At 45.8% G+C, this 14,131-nt stretch overlaps 1 protein-coding gene across 1 annotated transcript in view; it reads left to right on the top strand.

Moving 5' to 3' along the window:
* cox10 (cytochrome c oxidase assembly factor heme A:farnesyltransferase COX10) overlaps positions 1-13,622 on the top strand; it is a 33,149-nt gene extending 19,527 nt beyond the window's left edge. Inside the window, exons 5-7 of the mRNA XM_071901889.2 lie at positions 7,095-7,165; positions 10,268-10,500; positions 12,370-13,622. Of these exons, the coding sequence (XP_071757990.1) occupies positions 7,095-7,165; positions 10,268-10,500; positions 12,370-12,800 (735 nt within the window). The 3' untranslated portion in view covers positions 12,801-13,622. The remainder of the gene's footprint in view (positions 1-7,094; positions 7,166-10,267; positions 10,501-12,369) is intronic.
* Positions 13,623-14,131: the final 509 nt, after the last annotated feature.

Genomic DNA, 14,131 nt, shown 5'->3' with positions numbered 1-14,131 from the left:
GGCACTGCATAAACGATGAGCATAGTGATATGATATGACACACAAGGCATGTATGATGAACTAGTGCGTCGCTCCTCAATACAGGACACATATTCCCCCAGGCCCCCTGCCATAGCAGCTTAAGACAGTCTCCTACGCAGATCCAAAATAGACAACACTCATCTAGTCACGTACCACAAAAAATATCCTTTGTCTGTGGAGTTACAGCAGATGCTGTGAAGCCTTCTGTGATCAGAAGGGTTAGAAAAAAACCAGCAAGAAATCTTCCACTTAATTATAGCTGTTTCTCTTTTCTCTTCCATTTCTAGCTTTATCCCCTTGTCCCATTACTCCTTCCCTCTCTCCTGGGTCCCTGCAGCGAGGGTACAGCATGCCTCTGCCCTGCAGTAAGCTTTCCCAGATCCTGCCCATATCATCACAGCCAAAGGGACTGATTATCGGCAGGGCAGAGGTAATGCAGCTCTGCTCAGCATTAATTGGCTGATTAACATGAAGACAGTTTAGCACTTCACTGTCCCACACTCAGGCCATTAATCAAGAGAGTGGCTGTGCCAGCTGAACTACTGCCAACAGCTCTAAACAGAGCACTATAAAGAGGGAAGAGGTGTGGGTATAGCCCAGCACGCACAGCCGAAAGGGAGACGTGATCCACTCTTTGGCTAGACAAAGTACTGCAGTCTTGAACAGTGGTGCCTAGGAACACCCAAATGAGACCTTAGTGCACAGCAGCAGTATAATGCACTTCCATGGTTGAGGGATTTAGTAGACCAGGAGAGATTGCAACTTGGCTAGCTACATCTGTTTGGGGGTCTGAGGCTAAACATAAAATGGTTCACTACATGCATGTGTTGCCGTGAGGACCTCTGAAAATAGGGGGAGAGATGTCTGGTTCAAAGGTTATGTGGTTTTGTTGGTCCCCTTTTCTCTAGAGTTCTCCTATGTAGCCCAGGGTGCAAACAACTCAGGCTTTTCATGTCCGGATCACACCAAGTGATCCCCTATCATTTCATCACGTCTCAGGATCAGAGGGGCTGGACTAGGAACCACCGAAACATCTGCCAGCTGTCCACATGCAGCATTCCAGACCCAGACGCCTGTCTCCTGTTTTATCTCTCACCCCCCGACTGCAGATAGTGTGAAATAAATATTGTCCTTTTCTCAGCGACAGGGATGAAGTGAGGGAGATGTAATCAACACTCTTTCTCTAACTACCTCAATGTCAGATTTGAGTTTCCAGGCATATTTATGAAGGACTATGACAGTTCATTGGAAAAACCTAGATCAATGAGAACAAGTAGGGTAAGTTAAAATATCAGTTTAGTATTTCTCAGATGTTTTAGCTTGCAGATACCATGTTGAAGTTTGCACTGTGTGTTTGTGTGAGCTGCAAGCGGGCGATATACACTCTCCCTGTCCAAATGTCAGCTTGCCAGGATGATGCTAAAGGCCCTAGAGGTGTTTCATATCACACTGCACAGTCTTTGTCTGCATCCAACCTCCCTGCCTCCCCTCTCTGCACCCTCCTTTCCCTTCATCTCTTCTGCCCTCTCACCTGTTCTTCCTCCTTTTTCCTTCCCATGTCCGTTCTTCCTACTTCGCCCGTATCTCCTCTGTTACTTACTCTCTCTCCTTTTATCTCTTCCTTCTTCCATCCTTTCTCACGTTCTCCCCTATCCCTTTACTCTCCACACCTCTGTTTCTCACATTTCCTTGGGTGCTCTCTTGGTTTTGTATTAAACACCTCGCGATTGACAACCCCTGCCCCCCGCCCCCCGCCCCCGCTACTTGTTCACAGTTTAATAAGCACTTTGGAAGACTGGTAAACAGGTTCTTCAAGGCAGTAGTGTAAAACCACAGCATTGCTCACATAGCTCCAAGACTATTCACTTGACTCAAAAGACATCAACAGCCCGTCTATGACAGCGCAGCAACTGGATTTCTGCACTAGGAACACCTTGATATAACCTTGATCTGTCTCATCAGTGGTTTAGTGTCGTGACTCGTCACGTTGCATGTCTGGGCTGTTTTTTTCCCCATTTCTTTTCTTTCATTTGGCTTCAGAACGTCTTGTACGTTTGCCAGAGCCATTGAATTGACTGCGGAAAGCTTAATCTATGTAAATCTTTGGTTGTTTGTGTTGATCAGAGAGAGTTCAGTCGGTTTTGAAGCGGGCTTTTGAGAGCTCTCGTGTGCTTTCTTAAGTAGACCTGGCTAGCATGCATGGGAGCACCGCCCACCACTGTGGATGTTTGAGCCTGCCATTCAGCTCCAGTGTGCAAACAGGTGACATTCTGACAAGTGATGACTTGGTCTTTTTGTTGGGTTTAGCCATGCACCTGGGTTTCCCTCGGCAGAGCGAGAGAGACACGATGTTTAGGCCAGCTGATGTCCTGTGAGCCAAAGCCGTACAGCTGCTCAGCTGTGTGTGTTCTTGTGCTTGTATGTAGGCACACTCTTGCCTCTCGAGTAAACACAGTAAATGGCGGGTGTATAGTTACCGTATCGCTCTTCTCCTCCGACCTTCACTGCCTTCCCATTATTGTTTGTGCAGGCGGCCTGGAGGTGTGTTTGTCATGTGGGGTTGGTAGGGCAACCCTTTTCCCAAGGGGAGTGCAAGGAGCGACTGGTGCGCAATGAAACACAAGTATGAGGTTGGATACTCAACACTGTACCAAAGAAAAGGGAGGGGCCCGTCCCTTCTTTACAGTGTTTTGTTGAATTGAAATGGGATGTCTGTGCACATGGAGGAGTCATATTCTTGTCCATTCTCCTTACTAAAATGGTTGTACAGGCCAGCTCCTCAAAGAGTCATGACAGCTACTCAGCTGCATTAAACATTTTACACACTTTGTCATCATAACGGCACTGCAGTTAAATCCTACAGCCTCTGCGTTTAATATTAAAACTGTCTAACAGACACATTCTGTGTAGTTTCACATCACTATAAATTATATCATGGTACAAAGCCCAGTTATCTTCCTCAGCTTCCACACAGGAACAGGAAATGCCTGCCTGCAGCCTGTTATCAATTGAGCTCTGGTGGTTGGCTGGTGGATCACGTTCTGTCTTTGATAGCCCTGAGGATCTGGCAGCTGTACCCCCCCCCTCCTCTGCTTCTCACTTTGGTCTCGCCTGTTTTCCGTCCTCATCATCTGGCAGATAATTGTCCCTACAGTTATGGGTTTTGTGTGTGTGTGTTTGTGTTCATAATTGAAAGCAGCAGCCAGCCTCTCCATTACTTCCGGTTTTCGGTAGCGATGTTCAACGAAGCGCTCCACCAGCTTGGATCATTAGCCATTATTGTTTTGTAGATTGTGACGTACTACTGAATACTATTATACTAAAAAATAGGAAAATGTGACTGATGAAGCTTCTGACATTGAAATGTATTAGCATTTAATACATTTGGGGATGTGTATAATTTTTTCACGCTGGAGTTTTTACTTTGGTTAGATTTCAGGCTTTTTGAGTTGAAAGTTTAAGAATATATTTAGTGGCCTTCTTGAGCACAAAAGGCTGTGGGTATGAATATTGACAGCAACACCTCAGAATATTTACACTATCTGCAGTAACTCTGTCAAATATGCAGCTCTCATCTTTGCTTTATGAAGAATTTGGCAGTTAATTTTTGTCACAATTTGACTGATATAACTAGTTTACCTGTCAAGCCAGGATTTAGTAGTGGGATTCTCTAGCTTCCATTCTTGCCTGCATTCTTTCTTGGAGGAAGACAGGAAGTGGACAATCTGTGGTCTTAAGTTTCTACATGAGCCATTTTCCCAACATAGGGCCAACTCATCATGGTAATAACACAATATTGAAAGCATCATTTGTTTAGTTGAAACTGTAGCCTTGCTCAAAAATGTGGGAAATTGAGTAACATGAATAATGAGTTAACCTTGGCTGGCCCTGTTGGACCCTGCTGCCCACAGTGGAAACCAGATTGTCAGATCTCAATTGCAGGACTGTAAGACTAGTATCTTCTAGTGAAGGTTTGCTCTAAAGAGCTGATGTGGCACTCCATCAGTTTAATAACCATATGCACTCTGAACCATGGCAACCTGTAGACCTACCTGTGGTAACACACACACACACACACACACACACACACACACACACACACACACACACACACACACACACACACACACACACATACAAATGGCCCAATCATTTTAATGCCATCATTGCAACACATGGTAGTGTTGGGCGGAAATAATGACATGGGCTGAGAGGGCCGCTGATGCAAACCAGATGAGGCACTCACTGACTTAAAAGGGGGAGAGGGAGGAAAGAGAGCAGAACCGGACAAACTGTGAAATGACGACACAGCACACGCCGTGGGTTCGCTGAGTGACTGTGACAGCCACATCAAATCAAAGGTACACACGGGACAGGCCCAGTCCAAACAGTCTGGGAGATGAACACTGCAGATTGTGTGTGCTGAGGCACTCTCTCTTCCCTGCTCAGCTCTCTTCTTTGCTCTCTCTCTTATTTACCCCCTGTAGTGGTACCTTATAGGTCTGCAGGGGCAAAGTGCACAGAGCACTGCTATGCACAGTATCGTTTTTTTTTTTCACGTGCAGGATAGTGTTATTGGAAACTAAGTGGATTCTTGTTTTTTATGTGACCAGTGGTGCAGCGAGCTTCGCCCTGGCCCTGCCTGAGGCCTGGTTCAACGTGGCTCTGCTCTGGCCTGGCCACAAACTGCATTTCTCTCTCCCGCGGCCCCTGACCTCCTGACGCGTTTCCTGACCCAGGAAATAGAATTAACACCTCAGCCCGGGCCTCGGGGTCCCACAGCCGCAGACACAGCTGTGCATCAGCCTGGCCCAGTCAGGTCAGACCCAGCTAGCTAGCGCTCCACTACGGCTGGAGCTAAGGAGGAAAGGGGAAGCGGAGGAATTTCTTTTGAGCACATGGAGAGAGCTTATTCCACCGCCAACTTTTATCACTTTGGGTGGTTTGGGGGTTTTAGTTCCACTACAATCCCAGAAGTAACTGGAACCAAATGAGGAGACATCATATTTACCCGTATTTCTAGGTGCTGTAGGCATGACTATCAAAGAGGCCCTCTTCCTCTCTCTCTCTTTTCTAATGCTAATGTTATATTCAGACTAGTAGAATGGGATTTTTTTTTGGAAAGCTGTGCCGTTCTCAAAATGACCACAGGTGAACTTTGCACTGTTACACAACTGTACTTTGACTGAAGACATTTTCAAGGCGGTTTTAGCTTTCCTAAGTAGCCGTAGCGGTCACTCTGATCCATTTCAGGCCAGGTTCCCTGCGGGGGCTCACCAATGGCTCAGGCAAACAAGGCTCACACCACAGTCACACTTAATGCTGAGACTGACTCCCCCGCAGTGCAACTTAGTGGTACAGCCCACTCCCCAAGGTTCTTCAAAATATAAATGGATACAATATTAAATGTATTACCATCCGCAAGGTTTTTTTTTTTGTTTTTTTTTTAATATGAAGGCTTTCCGATGTCAAGTGGGCAGTAAATTCGGAAAGTGGGGGTTGAAGAAGAGAGAAGTGGATTATCTGTTTATTAGATATTTTATGTGTGCTATATATCAGGAGTTATGGATCTTGATATTCTCCAGTCTGAGTGCTTTATCTGTTTTCTTCATTAGTCAAAGGCTCTTATGCAGGCAAACAGATACACACATGTCTCTACATACATACTCACTCACACACACACACACACACACACACACACACTCCCAGATTAGCCGGTTCCTGCGTTTAAGCACCCCATGTGTTTGCATTTTAGTCACACATTGCCAATCTCATGGGGGCACTTTGAAGCATACTCCTCCAGAGCAGATCATAAAACAGGAGAATAAGTAGTTTTTCACATAGTTGTAACCCAGAACACCCCCACCACCACCTTCCAGCCCACTCCTCACTGCCCCCACCTTCCACTTCCAGTCCACTTACTCCACAAGTGCAGGGTGAGCGGAGATTTGCTATGGCAAGGCATGGCCATAGCAAATCTCTGCTCACCCTGCACCACTTCAGTCTCCGAGTTGCTCCCCTCACGTTGTCTCTCTCCAGATTTTGCATAGGAAGACGAAGCAGCTATTATAGAAGTCCCCCATCTATATGCATCTACCATGCATATAGCCTTCATTTTGTACTGTTGTGGCCATTATAGATGCATCCAATTAATACAAGGCCTGTAACCCCATGGGCACTTTCAGGGTACAACTACCTCACTAGTGATGCTATCAGTCTTGTTATTAATTCTTACCATTTCTGATAAGCCAAATGCGTAGAGGTTGACAGGACTAACATCATAGACCATACAGGTTAGGAAATATGCAAAATAGGTCATAACGTTTGTTCATTGGCAATCTAAAATTACTTGAGTAGTGTGGTGTTTTTTATTTTTTCCCTCACTCACACCTTCCTTGCTATTTGTATCTTCAGACAGCTCTGTCAAAATATTGTAACACAAAACTCTACTAATCTGTCTACTAGTCTATACTAGTCTGTCTAACTCAATGTCAGTTCATTCTTTGTACCTTAAAATGGCTCAAAATAAAAGACGAAATTTGAAGTTTCCAAACCACCTCTGTGCCTGTGAGTAGCAGTGCGGGAATACGCATGAAAAAGTGAGACTTAAACTATAGTGATGCTGCATGTCTACATAAATACTGCATGAAAACCCATCGTGATGAATTCTCACTGCTGCCAACAGTATGTGGGGATATTATCTTACAAGACTTTGATATGGAGATGTCATGCCTCAGCTTTATGCTTCATTCTGAAAGTGACAGTGAGCAGCAGTAGAGGCAGTGTTGGGTTGTGTGGCTCTGTGTCTGCGAGAAGGGTTGAGAGAGGAGACTCTGGGAATGATGGCCGGCTGACAGGATTATTGGTTACAGAGCTGACTTGCCCTGGCCGCCTCCGGCTTTGAAGATGAGACTATGTGCGTGTGTGTGTGTGCATGGCGAGAGAGAGAAACAGTGTCTTTCCTTGTTTTTGTCTGATTGCCTCTTGTGTCTGTGTCTCTGTGACTATGCGTGTCATTGTATTCGTGTCTGTGTGCCTCTTGCAGTAACAAACTCTTCCGTCTGTCTCCACAGTACTTCGAGGTGCCCTTTGACTCCAACATGAACCGCACAAAGAACCGTCCACTCGTCAGAGGACAGATCAGGTACAGTTTGCTGTCTTTCTGCTTATTTAACATCTGCCCCTTTTTCTCATGCAGCTCTGTTTACGAAAGAAGAGTTGACAATGTACCTTCAGCACTTTTATTAGTTTATGGAGACAATGAAGAATGACTGGAGAGAACACAGGAGGAGAGAGATGCAACAGCACAGCATGAGCTGGGGTTCAACTCCATGCAGAAGCAGCAACATGGTATTGCCAGCACAGCACACTACATGACAGAGACACTAGGCTACCGAAGTAGCCTGGAGGAATGAGTGAATAAGTTCTCTACTGTTGTCTTGCCAACTGTCCTTATCCTTATCTAGTCTTGCTGAGGGACATTTTTCCAGTGGTGAAACATGAGCTAACCACTCTGTAATAACAGCCTATGCGTATTTGCAGGTGATATTATAATGAAGAGTACACCGTAAATAAAACAGTAGTGCTGAGCACACATCCCAGATCAATTTACACTCCATTCCACCATTAGTTATTATGGTGAACAGACCAATAGCTGTGTATTTAGAGTAGAGGCAGCGAGGGAAGTCACAGCTGCCAATAACAGAAATAGCATGCCAGCAGGGCTGATCCTCCCCTCCACACCTGTCAGGTGTAATGCGAGCTTGTTGCCAGGTTGGGAGGAAGGAGGGTATGGACCAATGAGGGGTGGGGTGGGGGTGTGTGTGTAGTGTACCTGACCTCCTCTACTCTGCTAACTCCACTGTTTAGATGACTGATAACCTCTCTATTGGCGCTCAGTGAACTGCTTGCATTGCCACGCTCCTCTAAATCTGACTCAGTAACTGGATATGCTCGTTTCTACCTGCCCCTGTGGAAGACTGCCACCCTTGAGCGCCAGGCAGACACACAAATATTCATGAGCACATGCACACCAACCACACATCCTCTCCACCCATTGTCAGTACCAGGAAACCACCTCCTTTGCACTTCATTCTTACCGGAAAAAGGGTCACCTAAGCTCCTTATCTCTCCTTTCGTTTTTATCTTGGATGAACAAAGGCAAATGATTTGTTGATAGAATAGGATGGAATGTCTTCCACTATCAATCCAATCCAAACAAGGTTAAACTAGAAGGAGCGTATTGCCTCTGTTGCCTACTGTCCCAACATATGCTAGCAACGGAGCCGCTTGAGGGCTGAATATCCATAAGTCTTATGCCATAATGCTGAAGAGATGCTAGGTGCTGGAACTTGACCTGCAGCTATCTCTGCCCAGCTTCAGGAATTCTCCATTGACATGCTGTTTAAAAGTGGACACTGGTGCTGTTGAGTTGGTGATTGAGGGTGTTCTCTCATTGACTAAACAGCCTCTTTTCTCTGGTGTTCAGCCTGTCCCTGGCTGTTGACATGACAGAATGAACTCTGTGTGTGTGTGTGTGTGTGTGTGTAAGTGAAAGGATATGACACAGATACACTATCTCTCTCGCTCTTTGTTTCTCTCTGTCTCCCTCTTTCTCTCACACACACACACACACAACCTGTGTAGAGACAGAGAGCAGCTGGGAGGCTGGACTGCCCTGTCAAACAAGCCATCAGAAGCCCACATTCTACACATTCTCCATATCTTCTCCAGGATGAGTCTTTGTGTAGGCTAAATGATGTTCCTCAGCCAAGTCTGTCCTTACTGATGGAGGGAGTCTATCTGCCTTGTATGATGTCAGCATCGGAAATGGATTATAATCACGTATCAGCAGGACAGAGTATCATCTCTTCCATCTTTACTGTCTTTTGATTAAGGCAATGCAGACAAGCTTTTGGTGAAATCTGGATGACAGGAACTCGTTCTTTGTTGTGGTAGGATGTTGAACATAGTTTGAGGTCGCAGCATGTGATGATACTGGATAGTTCTGAACTTGGTAATAAAATAAGAGCAGTTGATCATTTTTATTCTCCCAACACCGACCAGCCCCCGAAACCATTGTGTTTCAATCCATGTGGGACATTCCTTTGGCATTGATATCTTGATGCACAAATTTGTAAAGTTCTGGTAGTTGTTTCCCACAGTTTCCTGTCACCTTGCCCTCTCTGACCACTTGGGTATTTCACAGGTAACTAAGTTTTCAGTAGATTAATTCTGTTTCTTTAACATAATGGGTAAATCCCTCATGTTTTACATTTTAGAGTCCTGGCATTGATTGTGGCTTAACCAGATGGCCACATCTTCAGCTTTTTGTATTGACATTACCCACCTGACGTTATGACTGCGGCTGTGTCAAACTGTAAGCAAAGGACAGTAACCCCACCTCAGGCTGTGTGACGCACTCCCCGCTCTGACCCCCACTGAGTCAGCCACAGTCAGACTGTAGACAGCCCATAGCCAGCCTGCACGGCCCCACCTCAGCCCACATAAAACAGACATAACACCACTAATCACATTAATGCACCAATCTCCCTGCCCGGCCACACCACCAAAATAAAAGCCCTGTTTGCTTTTTGAAGAAAAGGCCTGCGTTTGGTCAAGATTTTAATCTCCCCTCTCTTTAATTTATGGAGCATTTACTGGCGAATTTGAACCAGACCTCGCCATCACTGCTTTCAATAAAAGATGAGGGGAGGAGGAGGAGGAGGAAGTCTTCATCCGGCTAAAAGCCTGAGCCGCTGTGGTTTTCCTCAGCTAGTTTTGATCTCCGTCGTGTGCACATGCTCTTTGTCTTGCAGGGCTACTTTTATCCCTGACAAACTCTTATCAGATGAGCTTCCTCTAAGCCTCCCGTTTTGAGACTCAGCCATGCTCGGCTGCTGACTTTAAGTGTGCGGCCCCCATGGGGCTGCATGTGTGTGTCTTCAGCATGTGGAGCTATCATCGTCTTATCTGTACTCTGCACAAGCCCACATAAGTTTATCATACCATAATTCCCATGTTGGTGATGGATTGCCGATATACTTTTTTTCTGTGCTTGAATTTGTGCATTGTAACTTGTATTTTATTTAAAAAATGTCTATCATCTGTCCCCCCTCTTACACTTGCCTTTGTCTTTGTTTTTTTCTTTCCCTTTCCCTCTTTCTCTCATTCTTTCTCCATCTGCCTCTGTTTTTCGTTTTGTTTTTTCTCTCTTCCTTTTCTGTCTCTCTTTCTTCCCCTTCAGTCCCCTCCATGCAGTGTCCTTTGCTCTGGCCTGTGGAGTTCCTGGGATTGCCCTGCTCACGCTGGTGGTCAACCCCCTGACGGGCTTCCTGGGCGCCCTCAACATCCTCCTCTACACGTGCTGCTACACGCCCCTCAAGAGGCTCAGCATCACCAATACCTGGGTGGGGGCGGTGGTGGGTGCCATACCCCCCGTCATGGGCTGGACGGCTGCCACAGGCGCTCTGGATCCAGGTACGACTCACCAGCTGGGCCATGGGGTCTCAGCGCACACATGCATACACACACAAACACAGATATCACATTCACAGACACTCTGAGCCCAGGTACAAGTTACATTCGGGTCTACATGCACACACCCTCGTGCACGCACACTATCACAATCATGATTCACTTGATCGCAGGTTTCATTGTTCTCACCATTCAAATGTGTTAGTCTATAATGTGATACAAATCCAGCATATTAGCAGGGAAATTCAGCAGAGGCACTGATGCACCCATGTTTTCTTTCCAGTCTTCAGACCATTTGTAGGTCAAAGAGCTGCCGTAATGTGTTAGAAGGTTCATATATCCATATTTGGCTCCCTAGACTGCAGTGGTATTTGGGTTTGTGGTGAAGTCACACTGATAAACTTGGATTTCAACAGCAACTCAAGATATTCTAGCCAGCCACTGGGTATGGTAATCAAATCAAAAGCTGCATGGTCACTGCTCAGAAGTGCTGTTTGATATTATTAAGCAGAACTCGTATTCGTATTATCGCCATTACAGTCCAGCAGTAGGCATAGATAAATATTTTTGCATGTGTAATCCAGAATTAACATTATTTTTTTCTTTGATGGCCAGTTTTACAACTTCATAAGTCGATCGGAGTTCAGTATGCCTGCAATAGGCTGCTGGATCACAAGTCCAGTATGAGGCTTAAGCCAAATCACATCGTTTTGTTTCTTTACTAACCTCTAGTTAACATTTTTGTGTGAGCCGTGTTGCACTTCACTCGGTTCACCAGAACCCCTCTGACCAGGCCTGACCCCGCACTACATAAAGCTTTATTTACATACGGCCCAGAGTCCTGCTGCGCTGTTAGCGAGGAGACAGAAGTGGAGAAGGAAGACTGAGGGGGGTCTCCAGCTTGTTTGGTAGACATGTTAAGTGTTCTGTTATGGCAACTGTGAAATGTGTTTCAGCATGTTACTGCCATGTCTGAGAAATGCACACACAAGTTTACATTTATGCTGCCAATATTTTGTGAGCTCTCTCAACAAAAAGTTAATCATGAATCTATGGGCTTTTCATGTGTGAAATGAAAGCAGCTCTATAGCCATTGAACTTCCACTTATTTTTAGAGGGCCGCTGAATCCATAGCAACTCATGCTATTCATACCACTTTCTAAAAAATCTGGCCTGTACTGTGCCTCTGCCTTGGGACAGAGGAGCATGCCCTCTGAATGAACTGGGGGTTATCAAAAGATTTCGCCTAGATGAATACAGTGAATGCATCCATACAAGCCCTCTTAAACCACCCTACCCTCGGCAGACTGTCCTCTCCCAGGTCCTCTCAATGGCCTCTCAATTTTTTTTTTTTTCCTTGGAGCAGTTGTGTTTAGGTTATGCTGAGGTTTCCAGTCGCAGCGCCATGCCAAAGCCTTGCCACACTGTTGTTTCCCTAAGGGATTTTATGCACATGTTTGCTAAATGCAAGACAAGCACAGTAAGACAAAAGAAAACCTGTATGTGACGCTCTGCTGGCGGCTCTGTGTTGTGGGGTCTCCTGTTACGGCTAGTGCTGGCTCACTCTGATTAGCACTTGCAATGAGCACAAGCCCACAGGCCTGTTTGTTGCCCCCACACAGGATGTGAAACACAAGCCACAGTCACTGGAAACAAAGCGCTGTGTCTTGGCTTCCTGTCAGTTTATATACTTGTTGTTCTCTGACTCAACTGGACTATCAAATTAGGCATTTTTATTTTTACCTAATGACATGATGCCTCTGTGAAATTGTAGGTGGAGAGGAAATGGCTAAGATGTTCAGTGACTCTTTGTTTTAGCCAAATCATGACCCTTCTCCATTCTTTTCTCTGTTTCTCCTTCTCTCCCTCTAGGTGCTTTGTTGCTGGGGGGTTTCCTGTACAGTTGGCAGTTCCCCCACTTCAACGCCCTAAGCTGGAACCTGAGGGAGGACTATTCCCGGGGCGGCTACCGCATGATGTCAGTCACGCACCCTGGCATGTGCAAGAGGGTGGCTCTGCGCCACAGCGTGGGCCTGATCGGGCTGTCGGCCTTGGGGCCCGTGCTGGACGTCACCACCTGGACCTTCCCCATGGTCTCCCTCCCCATCAACCTGTACATCAGCTACCTGGCCTTCCGCTTCTACCGCAAGGGAGACCGCAGCAGCGCCCGCAAGCTCTTCTTCTGCAGCCTCTGGCACCTGCCCATGCTGCTGCTCCTGGCGCTCACTTGCAAGAAGGGCCGCAAGGACCAGGAGGCCCCGGCTCTGCCTGCTGCTTCCCTGCCTATCGCTCTGCAGAGCTAACTGGATTCATAAGATGCCTCCAACACCTCCGAGACCTCCAGACACACCCACCCTCATTTTAATGGAGATATTCCTTCAGTGTCTCCCCCTACCACTGGTATCGTGATTGCAGGGTGGGAGATGGACACATTATTTGACCTGTGTACGAGTGTGTTTTAGTTGAACCTATGGTGCTCACTGCAGATCAGGGAGTGGGTTGGAATTGGCTTGGCTGAAAATAGCTGATTACAGAAAACACACTGAATTATTAAATCCCTGAGTTACATCAGGTTGTAATCATTTCAATGTGTGTACATATTCTATATTTATTTATATAGGTGCCCGCTAGTCCCTGTCCATGTTGTACATGACTGATGTTAAATAATGTTGTACAGTGTAAATTGCTGCTATGGATCTGCACAGGGGCCACAATCTGCAAGCAAACCTGATGCATTGTGTAAATGCAGAATGATCTAAAGAACAGGAGGACATCCGATGGACCTTAAGATGTTATGTAATGGAAAGATAACAGTATGTTGATTCAAGGTTTGTCAGTCGGTTTATGAAAATAAAACAAATATGAACGAATTCAAAAGCAGCTCAGGCACTGTACTGAGTATCTGTAACGATTGTATGACATTGCTTGACTTTCACGTGGTCCATGTTACTTGACTGTATCTATAGCTAACAGGCCTCATTGTATTGTGCTACTCTGCAAACTCACTGATGGATTTAATTCATTTGCGTAATGCTTTAATTCAACACGGTTCATCTGCACCAAAACAAGAGAATAGTTAACCCCTGTAAGAAACACAAGGGCAAATGTTCTCTGGCAATAAACGTCTCATGATTACACTGTTGTCTTTATTGTCATCATTTACTTGATTGTTTAGACTCTTTCCATAGCTCGTTTGCCTTTTCCATACTCCCTTAAAACCCAATTTAGAAGCGTTATAAATTATGCATGGATGGCTGTGTACTTGATGTAAAGGCCTCACTCCGATTATGCTCTAGATTTCAGTCACTTGCACACACACTGCCCACTATCACACCTCATTAGATGTAGGTGCTGACTCAGCATACACTTAATGTATGGATTTAAGTTGCAATTATAGCCTTAGTGGACACGCTCGCGTTAAGCACAGATGACCATCCGTCCAATAAGCTCTATTTAGCAAAGCACCTCTGCACCTGTCAGTCAACATATGCTCCCCTTCCGCTCCTTACCCCTAGTTTTGGTGTTTGGTTACATTTCCATCACCGCGTTCATAGAAACAAGCCCGCTTTCCCCCACGCTGCCATCCTCCCTTCATAAAAGGGGCTATGGGATTTAGCCAAGGCTGGGAGACCTG

This window comes from Centroberyx gerrardi, chromosome 20, assembly GCF_048128805.1.
Source record: "Centroberyx gerrardi isolate f3 chromosome 20, fCenGer3.hap1.cur.20231027, whole genome shotgun sequence".
In the NCBI taxonomy this organism is placed as follows: domain Eukaryota; kingdom Metazoa; phylum Chordata; class Actinopteri; order Beryciformes; family Berycidae; genus Centroberyx; species Centroberyx gerrardi.
The sequence above is the reverse complement of the archived record's forward strand: the minus strand, read 5'-3'. Positions and strand labels throughout refer to the sequence as shown.